Source organism: Tasmannia lanceolata, unplaced genomic scaffold, assembly GCF_043159265.1.
Source record: "Tasmannia lanceolata isolate RefF3 unplaced genomic scaffold, GAP_Taslan_0.1 ptg000037l, whole genome shotgun sequence".
Lineage (NCBI taxonomy): Eukaryota > Viridiplantae > Streptophyta > Magnoliopsida > Canellales > Winteraceae > Tasmannia > Tasmannia lanceolata.
In genome coordinates this window covers 6,804,511-6,823,892 of record NW_027518714.1, presented here as the reverse complement: position 1 = coordinate 6,823,892, position 19,382 = coordinate 6,804,511, and the positions used below count along the sequence as shown (strand labels likewise).

Genomic DNA, 19,382 nt, shown 5'->3' with positions numbered 1-19,382 from the left:
GATGGGGAAGTGATAGAAAATCGTATGAGAACCCGTATGAGAACGCACTGAGAAACATATTAGGAAATGCGCTACAAACGTTTAGAAAATGATATATAAAAGTCAAGTGAAACATGTACGAAACACAAGGAAAAGAAGAGAGAAATATGTGAGAAATGCACCTAATATGTTTTTATTTTCATTTTAGTTATTTTCTATTTTATTACCTTAATTCTCTCTTTTAATTTGTATTTTCGTAAGTTTTTGTGTATTTTTGTGTGGGTTTGTAGATTTATAATTTGTTAATTTTAAATTTCAATGCACTTTTACCCATAAATACACGCATTTATAATTTTTTATAATCTTTGTTTAAATTAAAGGAGTACAAAGAAAATTTGTGTATATCTTTTTACATATTGTATTTTTTAGTAAATTTTTTTACTTATTTCTATTTTTATTACTATAAATACTATTTATTCCTTTTTAATACGTACTCCAAAATAGATATAGTCTTTTTATCAGCAATATCATGTCACATTTGAGGAAGTACAGATACGTGGCCTCTACTAACTGAAGTTACACGGATGCAACTTCTTTCTTGTGATCAAAGGTGTCTCCACAGAATTGTCACACTGAATAGTGATGACTGCTCAAGCTGCATTGTAACAACATGATTTCTACATATAGGGTGGAAAATACATTATTCCATGTTCAGACAAAGCAAATCTACTATCATTTTATCTTTTGTGAATGATTTTCTATTGGAGATATACAAATGATTTACATTCACTAGTATTCTGAAGTGGTTGGTGATTTTCATGAATGCAATATCCAAGGAAAGACTTCATTGGCCGATCAGCATGTTGGGCTCTAGTCCAACCACACCAATCAATTTGATGGGGAAGCCCTTAAGAGATGAAGACCATAGGGCGTCCCATCTTCATTATTCTTTCCTTCTTTCTTTATTGTATTATACTGCAGTATTATACGTTACCTGTCCTTTTCTCTACCCTTCATCTCCAAGTTTGTGTTGTTGACTAAGAAATCTTCCCAAAGTGGCTCGATGTATGCACTACTGAAATTTCTGATCTCAAAACATTATGAGATAACCACCAAGACTTTTAGAGCTGACTTCACGAACTCCAAACTTGGAATTTGATTACACACACAAACAGAGAGAGAGAGAGGTTCAACTTCAAGCTACGCATCTCGTCCAAAAGGAAATTGATTGTCCAGGAATTTAATCATCCATATCCTACGAACATCTATGAGTTCCATTATCATCTTTTACAACTGAAGCACATAGATCTCTATTCTAGAATGTAAACTTTAGTAATGAACTCCAGAAGCAAAACTTATTCAAGTATTCCACTTTAATATAACATCCCCATAGCAGCCTCAGTTCAACATTTTCTAGCACATCCCCCCAAACAAGCATTGCAAACAGTCTCCTCCCCCCCCCCCCCCCCCGCGCGGAACACTGACATATATCTACCCATGAAACCAATTGCAGCTTCACTTCTTCTTTTTACAGCTTGTTACCCTTGCGATTGCCCCAAAAGATGTATTAGTGAATCCTCTTAATATCAACCCAATTGACAATAGATGCGTTGGGTTGCTAGATATAATTTGCTTAAATAAGGTCAACTTTCTCGAGGATAACAGGTTACCTTTTCCATCCACTTACCTATTCCTTTTCTCAATTAACAGGAAATGCATTCCTTGAAACATAATTATATCCACGAGTGAGTAGATGGAAGAGAATTACTTTGAATCCAGACATTGTCGCTATCAAATTGACCAACAGAAGTCTTCTCAGATGAGAAAAGGTTACTCATAACAAAATCGACCATCCGTTGATAACACACTTTACAATGTTCCATGAATCTCCAAGTATTTCATGAGCTCAATTATCAGTTCTCGTACATATAATTAATCAGATCATCACTAAACTGAAGGTGACAAACCAGAATCCACTATAAGAGCGAAAGGTTGCATAAGACCTTCAATAATGTTTAACAAACCTTTTATCAATAGTCCTTCCTGCTAAAAAAGGATTAGAAAAGGCTTGAAGTGAAACTGAAATGGTCTTTCTCTGCTTCTATCCACAATTGAGGTAGAAGTTTTATAACGGCTCATAAAACCATTTAGGAAAGGTAAGAAAGCCCTTAGTCTTGTGTAGACATACTCTATTTCAGAAAATCCGAATAACCCATCATCTTCTTCAAGCTAAGAAACCCTAGGATCTATTTTCTATTAAAACCTTTTAGGGTTTGTTTCAGTAACTTGTCACACATTAACCTTTCAACACACCTTTCGGTCTGCCAGCTCGGAAATAGACATAATTCAACTCCTCCTCAAGATATAATCCATACCATGAGATACTAAGTTATAAATTCCGTTTCGTTCGCCGTTTCGTTTTGGCTACCGGAACGGAACGTTTTGGTATTTTGTACGTTTCGTTTGGCGTTCTGCTCAAAACTTTTCGTTCCGCTCCGACGAGGGAAATTTTTTTATTTTATTTCTTTTAAGTTAAAAATATGGAGAAAAAAAACCCACAAAAATTAGAAATTGTTACAAAAAATAATAAACAATTAAATGAACTAAAAGACATCTTTATTGCTTAAAAAACAAAGTTTACTACAACCAAGACATAAAAAAATAGAACATACAAGAAAAAAAAGCCAACTACATCTCTAAATCACAACCAGCTACATCTCAGATCATCTCTAAATCTAAATCAGCGTGGTGGTGAATCAAATGGTTGAGAATCATACTCAACCGGCTAGTAGCCCTCATCATCGCTGTCACCACCATCTCTAGGAGGAGTGTCTTCAAGGTTTGCGTCGTCGTCGTCGGCCCCAACAACTCTAGAAGATCTGCGTCCCAGCCAATGTCGTCTGACGTTAAAATAACATATTCATCTTCCGCAATCCAATCCATCATAACATCTAGGTGATCTATACTCACTGGGTCGCTACTTGTAGAAGATCTTCTATTTAAGTCCCTGAAAAGAATGTCGAACACAAATGAGTAAGTACTACTTAAAATTTAACTTTAAACTTAAGAGGTCAAATATGAGAAGATTAATTTCAATTCAATTAAGTAACATACCTTTCTCGAAACTTGAGGTTGTAATAGACAAACAACAAGTCATTCAACCTCTGGTGCTCCAACCTATTTCTCCTTGCAGAGTGAATGTGCTCGAAAGTGCTCCAGTTCCTTTCACATCCAGTAGCACTACAGGTTTGGCTGAGAATTCTGACGGCAAAACTCTGTAAATCCGGGACGTCATTTCCAAACTGGTTCCACCATGCAACTATAAAGTAAACAATAGTTAAGCATTTACTTGTAGAAATTTTAAATGAAATATACTTAATTAAATTAATAAACCAATATACATGGTCCCAATCTGTCTCGGTTGCGAATTGCCATCTTAATTGGAAACATACTGGTAGACTCCAGATAGCTGACTGGTGATGGTGTCATGCGTACCTTAAACAGGTACTAATCGATTAGCACATTCAATCAAACCTATGGTGACTTCATGATGCTTGGAGAAAGTAGGGCTGGAAAAGAGAGTAGGGTAAAGAAAGTATCCCGCTGCATGGAGGGGACTGTGAAGCTGTTTGCCCCATCTTTGGTCAATAATCCTCCGTAAGGGAGCATAATCTGACTTTTTGTTCCTTAGCCTAGCCTTGATGTTTTCTTCGACCCTATCCATGGCCTCATATAGGTAACCCATCGTCGGTTTGTCTTGTCAGTCTACCAAACGTAGCACCCTCACCAATGGCTCGTTAATGTTTAAAATATGCTTGCAGTTGTCCCAAAATTGTTTGTCCAACACTGTACTCACTATCTTTACACTCAATTCGTGTTGAGCATGCCTACTAGCAGCATACTCATCAGACACGAACATATGTTGTAGGACTTTCCTATGAAGCACCAGACTTTGTATGCTAATGAAATTTGTAGCAAGTCTGGTCCACACAGGACGACACAAGTCTCTCCCACCTGTGAATTTCTGTCTCATCAAATTCAGAAAGCCTGCGTGATTGTAGATAAACCTCGTAACCTCTCGAGCCTCGTCAATTGTGCTTCCTATTAGAGGAAACACTTCCGGCTTGCCCAGGTGCTCTAAGATTAGGTCTAAACAATGGGTTGCACACGGAGTCCAAAAGAAGATACCATATTTGATTTATAACTTCTTCCCAGCAGTTTTATAACTTGGCTTACTATCAGTTAGAAACTGCACTACATTTTACCGGACCTACTTCTAAACCAATCTCATCAAAAATTGCGAACAACACATCAACATTATTCACTACGCTATATGCATTAATGGATTTTAGGAAAACTACTCATTTAGGACAGTACACCAAAAAGTTAAGGCACGTTGTTTGGTGTCTGTCCATCCATCGGCCATAATGCTACAACCACTAATTCTCCATGTTCTTAACTTCCCCCAAATAGCTGTTTACTTCTTCTACAGTTTTCTTCAATAAGCCCCCCTTAAATCGTGAAAAGTAGGCGCCTTATAACATGAGGCTACAACAACTAGTTCTCCATGTTATTAACTTCCCCCAAGTAGCTGTTTACTTCTTCTACAGTTTTCTTCAATAAGCTCCCCTTAAATCGTGAAAATAGGCGCCTTATAACCTGAGCCAACGGCATTTATGGCATCAAACATCGACTGCCAATATGGTGAATTGGTAATATTGAAAGGCAGGTTCGCATCATAGCAAAGCATGCCAACTGTCATATTTGCCTGATCTACGGTTTCTTTTATTGCCAAAGCACTCTTAATGCGTGGCTGGAATCCAGGGGTTGTTCGTGGTACAAAAAAATCTCCCAACCCCCGTACAAGACCCTTCTTTTTACTCTTTGCCCACTTGGTTCTACAACAGCTTCTTTCCCCTTATGCCTAGGCGCAGGTGGTCTCATCGGTTCATCCTCATCCCCCTCCTGGATCCCAGCCAGGCATTAAGAGTGTTTTGGCAACAAAAGAAACCGTAAATCGGGCAAATATGGCAGTTGCTTTGCTATGATACAAACCTGCCTTTCAATGTTGCCAATCCACCATATTGGCAACCGATGTTTAATGCTATAAATGCAGTAGGCTTAGGTTATAAGGCGCCTGCTTTTCACGATTTAAGGGGGGCACATTGAAGAAAACTGTAGAAAAAGTAAACAGCTACTTGGGGTAAGTTAAGAATTCATGGAGAACTAGTGATTGTAGCATTATGGTCGATGGATGGAATGACACCAAACAACGTGCTTTAATTAACTTTTTGGTGTATTGTCCTAAATGAGTAGTTTTTCTAAAATCCATTAATGCATATGGAGTAGTGAAAATGTTGATGCGTTGTTCACAATTTTTGATGAGATTGTTTTGGAAGTAGGTCGCAAAATGTAGTGCAGTTTATAACTGATAGTGAGCCAAGTTATAAAGCTGCTGGGAAGAAATTAGAAATCAAATAGGCACCTTCTGAACCCCGTTTGCAGCCCATTCTTTAGACCTGATCTTAGAGCACCTAGGCAAACCGGATGTGTTTCCTCTAATAGAAAGCACAATTGACGAGGCTCGAAAGGTTACGAGCTTTATCTACAACCACGCAAGCTTACTGAATTTGATGAGACAGAAATTCACAGGTGAGAAAGACTTGTGTCGTCCTGCGTGGACCAGATTTGCTACAAATTTCATTAGCATACAAAGTCTGGTGCTTCATAGGAAAGCCCTACAACAGATCTTCGTGTCTGATAAGTATGCTGCTAGTAGGCATGTTCGACACGAATTGAGTAAAGAGATAGAGTATAGTATTGGACAAACAATTTTAGGAAAACTGCAAGCTTATTTTAAACATCAGCGAGCCACTGGTGAGGGATGCTACATTCGGTAAACCGGCAAGACAAATTGGCAATGGGTTACCTATATGAGGCCATGGATAGGGTCGAAGAAAACATCAAGGCTAGGCTAAGGAACAAAAAGTCAGATTATGCTCCCTTACGGAGGATTATTGACCAAAGATGAGACAAACAGCTTCACAATCCCCTCCATGCAGTGGGATACTTTCTTAACCCTGCTCTATTTTTCAGTATGTTTGCAATGAAGATGGCAATCTGCAACCGAGGCAGATTTGGACCATGAATATTGGTTTATTCATTTAATTAAATATATTTCATTTAAAATTTCCACAAGTAAATGCTTAACTATTATTTACTTTACAGTTGCATGATGGAACTAGTTTGGAAATGACGTCCTGGACTTACAGAGTTTCGCCGTCAGAATTCTCAGTCAAACCTGTAGTGCTACTGGATGTGAAGGGAAGGAAACTGGAGCACTTTCGAGCATATTTAGTCCGCACAGAGAAACATGTTGAAGCACCAGAGGTTGAATGACTTGTTGTTTGTCCATTACAACCTCAAGTTTCGAGAAAGGTATGATACTTAATTGAATTGAAATCAATCTTCTCATATTTCACCCAATAAGTTTAAAGTTAAATTTTAAGTAGTACTTACTCATTTGTGTTAAACATTCTTTTCAGGGACTTAAACAGAAGATCTTCTACTACTAGAGACCCACTGAGTATAGATCACCTAGATATTATGATGTATTGGGTTGCGGAAGATGAAGAAGTTATTTTAACGCCAGCCGACATTGGCTAGGAAAATACTGAATTGCCTTCTAGAGTAGCTGGGGCCGACGACGACAACCTTGAAGACACTCCTCCTAGAGATGGTGGTGACGGCGATGATGAGGGCTACCACTCGGTTGAGTATGATGATCATCAACCATTCGATTCACCACCACGCTGTTTTAGATTTAGAGATTATCTGAGATGTGGATGGCAGTAATTTAAAGATGTATTTGGCTTTTTTCTTATATGTTCTACTTTTTATGTTTTAGTTGTAGTAAACTTTGTTTTTTAACTAATAAATATGTCTTTTAGTTCATTTAATTTTTTCTTATATTTTTCTAACAATTTCTAATTTTTTTGGATTTTTTTTCATATTTTTAACTTTTTTTTTAAAAAAAAAAAATTCCCTCACCGCCGGAGCGGAACGAAATAGACGAAACACCGAAACGTTCTGTTCCGGTAGCCAAAACGAAACTGCGAACGAAACGGAATTTAAAACTTAGGCCTACATAAATTCTTGGAATTCATTACACATGCAATCATGTATTTTCAGTATGCTTTCCATCACCCATCATCTCCTATTTACGAAATTGAGAAAGTGCATAGAGGTAGTAATTTGCATTAGAGTCGATTTTGTGACCCCACTTGGTTAATCATGTATCTCTAGATAAAATTAAATATCAATGATTCCACCTCTTCCCACTTTCTCCTCTTCTACTACTCATTTTTCCCCTCTTCTCTATTCTCGTCTCTTCTTCTTCCTCTTTCCTCATTCTTTGGTTTCTTCACTCTTCTCTCGTTTCGCAAAGAGAGGCATTTTGGTCCATGTATTGTAAAGAACTCCACTTGTCAATTCAAAAAGACCGCATTAGTTTGCATTCTAGTAGAAGAAAGAGGGTGCCAATACCAGCTCCCTTTTTCATTAGAACCAAACCACTTCACATCATCAAATGAAAAGCCGTTCTTCACTCTATCATACCCTAATCCATATTGAGCTTTAAAGTCAAATTTCCAAATAAATTTGTCCATTTAAGCTACCCTATTAATTCAAGCACAAAGCCAAGTTTCTCAGATATGCATTTTCCCAAAAAATTTGTTTGGTCCCAAAAATCAATGGGAAACAACCTTTTGGCCCAACTTTGGACAAATTTTGTACATGCATTCACATAGATTAATTGGTCAAAACTGATATATTAACTAGGAATTCCAATTTTCAAAATAAGTGAAAAGAAGAGGATTAGCTAATTCATTCCAGGGAGAACTATATTGGAGTTAAATGAACTCGCATAGACTAATTGGTCAAAACTGAAAAATTAACAAGGATTTCCAATTTTCAAAATAAGTGAAAAGAAGAGGATTACCTAATTCATCCCAGGGAGAACTATATTGGAGCTATGAGGCAAACAATCTAAAATTCACTTCAAGGAGAAAAGGAACGAGTCTATATCTTTACCAAAAACTAGAAAACTGAGGATACAAGCTCCCGAAACAATATATAGAACTCTGATAAATTAAAAAACAGTATCAAAATGATAAGAAGTACCCCCTACTAAATGAAAATATTCAAAGACAAACAGAACAGTCCAAAGAGCAAATTGTAAACAAGTAGTGAGACAAGCAGCCATTCACAATTTGGTACATCATGCATCAATCATTGAATGGTAACCTCTAACATGAATGTCGTCATGACAAGGTATAACCTAATGTTGAACAAAAAGGACCTTACATAGGGAATTAGGGAAAGCACCACTCTTATAGTTAACTTTCAATACGTAGAACTAGCATAAAAACATCCAAAAGTAACCCATAAAATTTATCACAACAAATATCCAAAAAAAGAGCCTAGAAAACTATACATTAAAAAAAATTGAAATGGACTATACATAAAATTTTATTAAAGAAAATGAAACAACTTCCAACATTATTTAGGAACTGTGTCGTTCATGTAAAATTATTATAATGCCCTTCACTCACAAAAGAATAAAGCTTTATATGAAAATATTCAGAGACAAATATAACAGTCTAAAGCAGTGGCAAATTGTGAACAAGTAATGAGACAAGCAGCCATTCACAATTTGGTACATCATGCATCAATCATCGAATGGCAACGTCTAAAATGCATGTCCAAATAACAAGGTATAACCTAATGTTGAACCAAAAAGGACCTCACATAGGGAAAGCACCACTCTAATAGTCACTTTCAATACGTAGAACTTGCAAAAAAACATCCAAAAGTAACCCCAAAATTTTTTTTGAAAAAAATCCAAACTATTCTAAAAAATGCTACAAAGTGAGCCTGGAAAACCATACAGCAAATTTTATTAAAAAGGATAGTACAACTTCTGACACTATTTAGAAACTCCCGGGATATTATGTCGTTCATGTAAAATTATTATAATGCCCTTCACTCACAAAAGAATAAATTTTCCAACAAAATAGAAAACAGCAACCTAAACGCCCTATTCTCCTGCATACAATGACCAGAAAGGTGCCTGAACCATGTGAATATGTAGGTTAAAAAGACAAAAAACCTGCACTAGGGTAAACTACAGATACAGGTCATGCTGCATCATATACAACAAAAGATTGGCACATCATTATTCAATCATGTACTCTGCATATCGAATCAAAGTGCCAATTCGTGATTTTATACACCACTAACTGAAAAGCAAAAAATCTATACCTCAAACCATCAAAATCACTGCATGGAAGAGGCTGTGCACATCTCATACGAGTGTAATGGAACCCATCAGCAGTCTTGACAACAATGATGACAACTATACATGGACACATGTCATCTAATCAAACCACCGTAGACTAAGGATAAAGCGCTATGATTCCAGGCCCTCAAGCTTCAAAAGAGTGCTCTGAATTGCAAAATCGGACCAATATGAGTACTCAAACAACCATGAAAATCCATCAATGCCCAAAAAATACACTAGATCATATGACAATGGTCAATCTCGACCTAACACTTCACACTATATCATACGCTAATGCCTCCTATCCAAGATGTGGGGAGTGTAAAGAGATACAGTTGAACATATCTGATTGCAACTAACAAACTCAATCTATAACTGATACTCTTCTCAACCAAACAACACCAAGAAAGAACAAGGAACTGAAGATACTTTTGGGAGGGAGCACAGAAGGCCATAACCCAAAAATAACAGCAATGGAACAATACTAACCATGAGATTCGAAGATTCTTAAGGAGTAAAAGATAGAGGTGGAATCTGGAAAGATTTTATAAGTGAACGTTTTGATAGCATCTTGTGGAAAATTGTTAGGTACTCAAAATTTTTACACCTTCCTAGGAATCGAGAGAGCTCTGGAGTGTTAAGAAAAGTGTGGTCAATGGTCAACACCAATGGGTAAAGTCCACATGGATGAGGACGAAGTGAGTCTGAACTTTTAAATTTTCAGCAAATCACAAGTGTTCAACCTTTCAGCAACTACGGTGCAACAAAAAGCCTCCACCCTGTGGGGACTGGCACACATTCACACAATAGATATAGAGGATGAACGTGTTAGAGATGCTAGTGATAAAGAAAAGAAAGACTTGATGCAGATCTAACTCGGATGATCCCTACACCAAATTCTCTTCTTGCAATGATCTAAGCAAGGATAAGAGACAATCAGTCTCCCCATATTGTGGTTCCTCCCCTAAGATCCACTCCCAAACCACCTTTCCTAACACGCTTCGTAGCAATCACTTAACACTTGTCCTTTAATTATTAAATATTCTATCTAGGATCAAGTAAGCGTGGCACAAATGGTCTTCAATAAACCAAGGTCCTTAAATCTTATACCTTTCCACTCCTACTTAGAATTCAATCCCCACACAGAACCTTCTATACAACGAACTAATCGACCGCCATGCACCCAATCCTATACCTCTAGCTAGAGAACTACAATTCTGGCAGGTCAGGAATTCAAAATTTAGGACTCGTCAATAAAGCCTTAATTGGTAAGTGGTAGTGGAGGGTTGGGGAGGACGGGAATCACCCTTGGACCAAAGTAAGTGAAAGTAAGTACGGGTCTTGTTCTGAAATTGTATGTCTAATGATAATTCAGAAACAGACGATTGACATTGTGGAGAGACACACTGAGACCCAAGAAAAAGTTCCTTGAAGGTATCAGGTTTAGAGCATGGAAGCAAAAGAAGGAAGCAAAAGTGGGAAATGAAGACTTTTGGAAGACGCAAAGTGTGAAGGGAAGCGACGGGGAAGCACAAAAGGAAGCAACAAGGAAGCGTGAAAAAAAATTGAGAAAATGACAACATTTAAAAACAAGTAAATTCAAATTCCCTGCGAATATAAGACACCATTATATTTGCAACGTACCTTTTCGAATAATTTTTTTTTTTTTTTTTTTTTGAAATGGCAGGGAAATATCATTAATGAAAAGAGAAAGTGGGACAAGGAGGACCGCTACAAGAGAACAAGAAACACAAAAACAGGAAAAACAAAAAAGGAGAAATTCTACTCTCACGGAGGGAGGAAGTCAAACCACTCCAAATAACTTTTCGAATAAATTTATCAGGAACAATAGATACAATAAATTTTGCAAAGCACCAATATATAAATAGATCAAATGAAGTATTTGACATGTGTTGTGCAAAAAAAAAGGCAAGGGCTTGAAATTTCCAAATCATGTAGAGAAATCCCATATGTAAGCACATAAATACAGAATTGTAAGATGGGTAAAAAGAAATTCATCTCACATGCCCTATATACAAAAAATTGTTCAATATCTTAACTAAAGATTGGAAACATTCAGAATATTATGCAAAACTATTGCATGTATAACCCCATCCCAAGAGATAATAGCATTTAGAACAAGAATACAAGATAAGGAGCATACAGCAGCAACATTTAACAAACGAAAATCCTTGGAACTAGGAAACATGATTCCCCGGGTAATTGGGAAGCAGGCTTCCCCAATTTATGCAAAACTATTGCATGTATAACCCCATCCCAAGAGATAATAGCATTTAGAACAAGAATACAGGATAAGGAGCTTACAGTAGCAACATTTAACAAAAGAAAATCCTTGGAACTAGGAAACGTGCTTCCCCGGGTAATTGGGAAGCAGGCTTCCCCGATTTAGGAGATGCACTTCCCATGTTTCGGAAACGCGCTTCCCGCATTTCGGGGAAGTGGCGCGTTTCCCGCTTCCGAAACATGCTTTCCATTGGCGTGCAACTTGGGTCGGTTTTCAGGAATTCCGGTTGAGCTTTTTCCTTAAAATCGGGCCGGGTTCGGGTTGATTCCTATTCACTTTTTAGCAGAAGCTCAACCCGACCCGACCCAAGTTGCACCACTACTTTCCCACTTCCCATGAGTGTTTTCGACAATTCTGGTTTAGAGTTTATACAAAGGACAGAGTTTTTGGGTTTGCCTATACCAATCCTCGAAAGCTCAACCTTTGATGTATACAAAGGACAGAGTTAGGTTGCATAATATCTGGTGTGCAGGGACTTCCCTAATGGATATGTTCGCTGACCTATTTTGCTGGTCTCCAATAAAGAAGCTTTTGTGCAAGATTGTTTTGAGAGGATAGTAGGTTTTATCTCTTAAATGGCTAACATCAGGCAAAATTTCTTTGACAACGAGGTTGACAGAATTGTCCAACTTCTTCATATTCATCCATCTACATTGGAAATGCTGGCAGAGATAGAAGGGTTTGAATATGGAGTACATCTGACACATTTAGCATAAAGTTTGTTTTCCTCTGTATTGCTTCTAGCCCACTTTCCCCGCACATGTCTAGAGTCTGAAGTATCCTGGCTCCACCTAGAGTGTGTGCCTTCGGATGAACTACTTTCCAGGATAAGATTATGATGGTTGACCACTTGTGTAAACGAAAGAAGATTATGATGGTTGACCACTTGCGTCAACGAAAGATCCTGATCATCAACCATTGTGCTCTTTGTGTAGAGACCGGTGAAACTGTAGATCATCTGCTCCTCCACTGCAAGTATGCTCTAGAGAGGTGTGGTGCTGCATCCATGGAAGGATCAGGATGTTCTGGGTGTTGCCTCTTCACTTGGCGGACCTCCTGAACCGTTGGTAATTTGCGCCTTAGCCTAAAAAAGGATGACCTTGGTTGCGACTATTTAGTTCAATTCCTTTGGAAGGAGAGGAATGCCAATCGTTTTAAAAATATTGTCAAAGGCTCTCTTTGTTTACCCTAAAATCATCTCGATCATTATCTCTTGGGTGAGGATACTCTCCTACTTCAAATTTTGGTCTAGCTCAGATCTTAACAGATGCTGAAAGGAGATTTCTTCTAGCTTAGAGAAAGTTGAGATTGTATCCCCTAGAGGGAAACCTCCATCCCTCCCTCTTGATAAATTGAAGCTTCTTAAACAAGACAAACCAAGCAAATGACTGGCTGGAGACCACCCATTTTTTATGAGGTCAGGAAGGTTAGGATGCTTCAGCCACTTGCTGATGCAAAGAAAGAAAGCGCGTTGTGCGATGATTCATTCGTCAAGATGTTGAAAAACCTCTTTTCTTCTTCGGTTGGGGGAGGACACCTCCTAATATGGACTCTCAAGAATGGTCTAAGGATGTTGAAAGGGAATTTGAAAGGGAAATGATATAAGGATGTTAAAATGGATCTTGCTTTCCCGAAAGGTAACCATACTCTCATATTCAGAATTATAGCCACCTGGGGAAGAAAATGAACAGGTTTCTGGTCCGAAGGGACCGGCGCTATAGGATATGGCGATGCCTCCCAGAGATAGATACTTGAAATTTTAAGATTCACATGTTCAATGGTTGAAACTTAAGGAACCGGCTAAGAGTGACTAAACGAACAAAACCACATTGGGTTAGAATGAAGGAGATGGTCAGTTTAACGGGTCCTGGGAAAAGGAAGAGAAGAGGGTCTTTTAAAACATTGTAGCAGCAGTCGGCACTCGAGGTAGTGACCATGCACCAACAGGAGTGGGAGGTCTTCTCAGAAATTTGGAATGATCGACAAGATGGGCTTTTTGAGACCTATTGGGGTTAAGGACTCCAATGAGGCGGAAGTGGGCGGTGTTGCAGCAAATCAGGATCACTGACAAAAGTGATTTGGATAGGATAATCGTAGAGGGAGGAAACTCCCTCAACGTATGGATGTTCGTTAGCCTCATCGGTGGGTGGTTTGCGAAGTTGATTGATGCATAGTTTCAAAACTCCCCCATGTTATCGTGGACTCTCCTGAGTCAGCCCCTTTTTACCTTGGTTGTGTTCTTGTCTGAGTCCACATTTTTCCCTACAAAGTCAATCGAAACTCCTATGACTGTCCTGAGTTATGACCGCGTCAACTGAGTACTCCACCGCATCATGCCGAGTCAACTAGGATTTGCTTTGGCCATGTTTTGACCCCCATCAGCATTTTGAAACACTAAATTGATGAGATCATGGATCATGTGGAGGGTCACTCAATTCGCTTCCATCGTGTTCGACAATTGGCTATTAGTGAGTGAGGCTGACCAGCTCACCAGATTAGGAGTTCATGGGACGAGTTTGGAGATTTTTTATTACCTTCCCCCTAGATTTCTCATCTATTGCTTTTCTCTTTGTTTTTGCCACTTTTCTTTGCATCTCTTATCATCTCGATCATGGAGCTTTCTTCATTTCCTTCTAATAGAATGTGTGCCGTTTAAAAAAAAAATGCTTAAGGTGCAATTTCTAAACACGGTTCCATTGGCTCTAAAGGTTTCCATTCATCGAATTGATCGAGGATAGGGGTTACGTTCTCCAAACTTTCCATTCAACAACCTTCACAGTTCTCCAAATCCCAAATTTCGAGATTTCGGTGAATTTCTTCTGAAATTTCCGAAATCGAACGAAATTCGGAACGAAACGAAATTTTGGTTCGCTACCATAAAAGATCGCACCTACTAAGCCTTTTGAGATACGTATTGGTTGTTGAATCAGGGATCAATACATCACCTCCCTCTTTTTTAACTCACTTTGTGACGTTCTGAAACCACCCAGTAAGATTTCTTCCCGTAACTGGAATGGTCTTCCCCATCATAACTAAGGATTGCAGCTTTGCTCATCGCTTGAATTATTGCTTCCAAAATGCATAGAGGGACTCTAAAGACTGGGAACCTAAACAAAGACGGAGCTCGAGATCAAGATGGGACCATCTTAGGGAAAGAAAAGGAGGAGAGGGTATAGGGTCATTGAGGGCGTGATCCCAATCTGCTTAGGTAGTGAACTTTCACGGTTCCTCTAACCTTCCACTATTTCTCTATTATATTCTTCAAACCTGAGATACCCATCAGTGGAAAAAAAATATGAACACGACAATTTAGCCTTCGGAGATACATCTCAACTCTTGACTCAAGAATCAAGATAACATCTCCTTTTTTCCAAGACCGCCTTGTGACATTCTAAAACCATCCAATAAGACTTTTGTCCAAAACTCGAGAGGTCTTCCACATAAAATCTAAGGATCGCTGCTCTGCTTGTCTCTTGCATGTTGCTTCCCATCCTTCTGCCTAACTACTTTGGATTTATTTGTGTACAGGTCCTTTGATGAATGGGTAGGGGATATGATGCTGATTGTAGGCCCAATAAGAGGCATATTTGCCCATTAAGATTTATTTACATGCTATTTAGTTTCTAGAATTTTGTTTCCATGTTATTTAGTTTTTAGGATTTTATTTTCATGTTTCTTTAGTTTTTAGGGCTTTTATTTATTTCCATGGAATTTTACTTCCATTGCCTATATATAGGCCTCATGAATTAGAGTTTTTTAGTTTTGATGATTAATTGATTGATTGATTGAGGATTTCTCCAACATATTTCTTCTTCCTCCTCCTTCCCCTCTTCTCTTCTTCCCCTATTCTTCTTCTATTCTTCTCCTTCTCTTCTTTTCTTCTTCTCTCTTCTCCCCTTTCTTCTATTTCTCTTCCCGGTCCTACATCAATTAGGCATCAAAGAGAAGGAGCCAAGCCTCAGAAGATCAGAGCGCAAATTCTACTCAAGCTGTGAATCGCCATCAAGCCTCAAGTCTCAGCCACGAAGTCCCAACATCAGTCCGAGCTCTCCAACAACCTTTATTTCAAATCAAGAGATCGAATTTTCGGGTTACTATCGAGTTGACTCACCAGCCAACTCGGTCATCTTCAACCTTCGGATCTGCTATATTTCAAGACTCAAGCATTCACCAAACCCACAACCCATCTTCTCTCACCTTAAACCTTAACCCTAGCCCTCGATTCCCTAACCCCAAAAAAACCCTTTATTTACCCACTCAAACTAGCCCCTAACTCCTTACCGTCCCCTTCCTTTCACGCTCACAGAAACCCATACCCTTGTTGCCAATTCCTCAAAACTCAGCCCCTTGAGGCAGTAGAACCCCACGCATAAATTGCAGAGAAAAGCACATTCTTTCCCCTATTTTAATTGAACCCATCATCTTCGCTGCAACCACCCAGAACACCCTCATCCGCAGGAAGCTCTTGTTGTCACCATCTTCTTCGAAGAGAGGCACCGCCTCTTATCCTGATTTTTCGGAGCTCTCTTAGCGCCTCCTTCTCCAGCCAATGAACAAGTAAAGAGGTAAATTAGGGTTTTAGTTTCGGCAACACAACTTCCTAATCTGATTCTAGAATTTATTTACATGCTATTTAGTTTCTAGAATGAAGACATCCGTAAAAAGGTAGGGGTGGCACCAATTGAGGAGGAGATGAGAGAGCACCGCTTAAGATGGTTTGAGCATATCCAACGTAGGCCTTTGGACGCTCCGGTGAGAAGAAGTGACTCGTGCCAAGTTGATGGAGTAAAAAGAGGGAGGGGCGGACTGAAAACAACTAGAGTAGAAACAGTAAGGAAAGACTTGATGGCTAGGAACATAACAGAGAATATGGCCTTAGATAGGAGAGAATGGAAGAAAATGATCCATGTAGACAAACCCAACTAGTGTCAGGATTAGACTTAGTCAATTTGAGCCGGGTAGATCCTTTCACCTTCTTCATTAAAATTTTCTAAAGGATTCATTAGCCGACCCCAACTAGTTTGGGACAAAGGCTTGGTTGAGTTGAGTTGAGTTTTTTAGTATTGGGGCTTTTATTTATTTCCATGGAATTTTACTTCCATTGCCTATATATAGAGGCCTCATGTATTAGAGTTTTTTACTTTTGATGATTAATTGATTGATTGAGAATTTATCCCCCATATTTCTTCTTCCTCCTCCTTCGCCTCTTCTCTTCTTCCCCTATTCTTCTTATATTCTTCTCCTTCTCTTCCCTTCTCTCTTCTCCACTTTCTTCTACTTCTCTTCCCAGTCCTACATCAGGATCTGCTGTCTCCCTATTTGATGTTGATCAACTCTTGCCACATCTGACACAAAATGCCCTATAACTAAAGTTTACAAAGTGGAAACCCTGACATTCACAGTCGTCGAGACACGCATGTCTCTTTCTCTACTGACTCCTGCTCTCTCTACTTTCTAAGAAAATTTGGAGTTGGCAATGGACCAATTGATTCCAGAGGCCATAGAAAGCGATCAGCTTCTTGTGAGACAGCAACTTCTACATGAGAGCTTTATGTCAGATTATGCATCCCCTCATATACAACTCGTTAATCACCCCTATATTTCATTCATAAGAGAGCTTGGATGTGATTGGCAACTCTTACTCCAAACTAAGACGGTGCAAGTCTAATTGGATCAAGGGCCAAACTCCCCACCATATATTTATGAGTTGGCAAATAATTCAAGTCAAAGAATACACGAAGCAAAAACTGATAATGGTGGCAGAGCTTAATTTAAGCCTGATGGGAAAACCATTGATGATCTCTTTTTGTACTGTTCTTACTCCCCCTGGATTTGAAGATCTGTCCTATGTACATTCCCAATCAAGCTGAACCAAGAAAAGATTCATCAAGGACGAAACACATTGGCCGTGCAACACAGCTAAAGGAGAACGCCAAATTCCCACTGCCCTCGAGCTTGCATCAGCAGCAACTATATACCATTTCATGAAGCTATAGCAAGAGAAATCAAATGATATATGAAAAAGAAGGAAAACAACAAGAATCTGGTTCTCCCAAATAGGTATATGCGCCTACTTGATGGGAAATCACAGAAAAACAACCAGAGAAAGGTAATGGTGAACATAGATGTATCCCACAACTCAAAAATGGTGGGAAAGGGTGTCAACTTTGAAGACAAAAAATGGAGATCCTTAAGCATGTTTGGATGTGATTCGCAACACTTACCTAAACTAATATGGTGCGAGCCTAATTGGTTCAAGAGCTACACTCCCCATCATGTATTTATAACCTTATATAATTACTGAAGGGAAAGTAAACAAGAAGCATCCATTGATAGATATGGCAGAGTAAATTGACCCAACATCTGTTCAATGCAAACACAATGTGAAAACCATTGATCATCACTTTTTGTAAGGGATCTTACATCTTCTGGATCTGGAGATCTGACCTATGGCTATGCAACATGATTAAAGGGGAATGCTGAATTGCCACCACCCTGAAGCTTGCTTTTAGGGCATCTAGATACAATGTCAGGGCTATGGAGCAAAAGCAAATACAAGATAGATGAAAAAGAGGAAATCCATAACAATCTGGTTCTAAAAGATATTATAGTCGGTACTCAACAAAATCTAGAGTTTCTAAATTGCAAAGAGGTAGATGGGAACACTCTCAGAAGAATTAGGATGCACACGGAGTCCTAGGATGACGGACACGACAATGATACAGATGGCAAAAAAATCCAACCAGAGAATGGGAAAGGTTAAAGTAGATGCATCCCAAGCATAGTACATGGTGGGATTGGGAATCTAATAAAGATTCCATCTATGTTCATGAACTCAAAAGCCATCCATAGCATCAAAATTGCATCATAAGAACATAATTATCATCATTGATCATGTTCCCTTTATGCTGAATAAACTCGACCATTACATACCCTAAACTCCAGGAAAGTCCATAAAATCAGATTATAAAACACCCAATTACCCTAACGAGCTCCAAATTTTGGAGGATGGTGAATTTATTCTCGCAATGGTAAAGTTTCCGAACGCGTAATCAAGAATTAAAGTATGAGATGATGAAACCCCAAATCTTATTATTTGGCATTACCATTTCAACTAGCAATCCTTCTACACTCCAAAAGAAACAAAAGCACATCAAATTAAACAGATGATATTGCATAAATTAGGAAATCCGTGTATAGAGTTCGCAGAAAATACAGAGGGAAGCAAAACAAAAAAGAGATTCTTAAATCCGAGGGAAAAAATCGCGAAGAAAAGAAAAAGCAAGAAGACTCGAGATGGGAACTCACAATAAATTAGGGTTAGGGCTTCTTACCGTCAAGTAGTTCTTGGTTCTTCAAGAAGGAAAAGGGAGAGACACTTCGTGCAGAAGAAAATATTGGGACCACAATAGACGGCATATATCCCCTGCCGTCCGATTGCGACTACCCTTTGGGGGCAAATACAGCTTTCTAGTTGTTTGGGACTTTACGCCTTTCATAGGGCGATGATTGTTTCGCCCCCCTATAAGATTATGCGCCCCACTGTTAACAATGATGTATAAACAGTAGGCCTTTTATTTTATTTTTTTAAAGGCAAGAAAATGGGCATTTTAGAAGCTTTCTAGTATAATTTGGGAAATGATATGTCCCTTCAATCCTTCTCATGTGATTTACGGCTGGTACGATTGCAATGGCAATCAGGTCCCTTCAATCCTTCCCATGTGATGTAAAGATGCCTCTTTGAAGTTGCAGATAAAG

General features: G+C 38.7%; 1 protein-coding gene across 1 annotated transcript; it reads right to left on the bottom strand.

Annotated features, from left to right (window-relative positions):
• Positions 1 to 2,578: 2,578 nt before the first annotated feature.
• Positions 2,579 to 19,160, bottom strand: LOC143860435 (uncharacterized). The gene is made up of 3 exons (XM_077371081.1): positions 18,959 to 19,160; positions 3,094 to 3,298; positions 2,579 to 2,986 (listed from the first exon to the last, which is right to left on the bottom strand). The coding sequence occupies exons 1-3, from the start codon at positions 19,041 to 19,043 to the stop codon at positions 2,698 to 2,700; spliced, it is 579 nt and encodes a 192-aa protein (XP_077227196.1). The 5' UTR covers positions 19,044 to 19,160; the 3' UTR covers positions 2,579 to 2,697.
• Positions 19,161 to 19,382: the final 222 nt, after the last annotated feature.

Excerpts from the sequence above, each read along its gene's own strand:
- LOC143860435 (XM_077371081.1), bottom strand. The coding sequence starts at position 19,043 with ATGCCGTCTATTGTGGTCCCAATATTTTCTTCTGCACGAAGTGTCTCT. Across the intron at positions 3,299-18,958 it reads GAACCAAGAACTACTTGACG|TTGCATGGTGGAACCAGTTT; the intron begins GTAAGAAGCCCT and ends TTTACTTTATAG. Across the intron at positions 2,987-3,093 it reads AACCTCAAGTTTCGAGAAAG|GGACTTAAATAGAAGATCTT; the intron begins GTATGTTACTTA and ends CATTCTTTTCAG.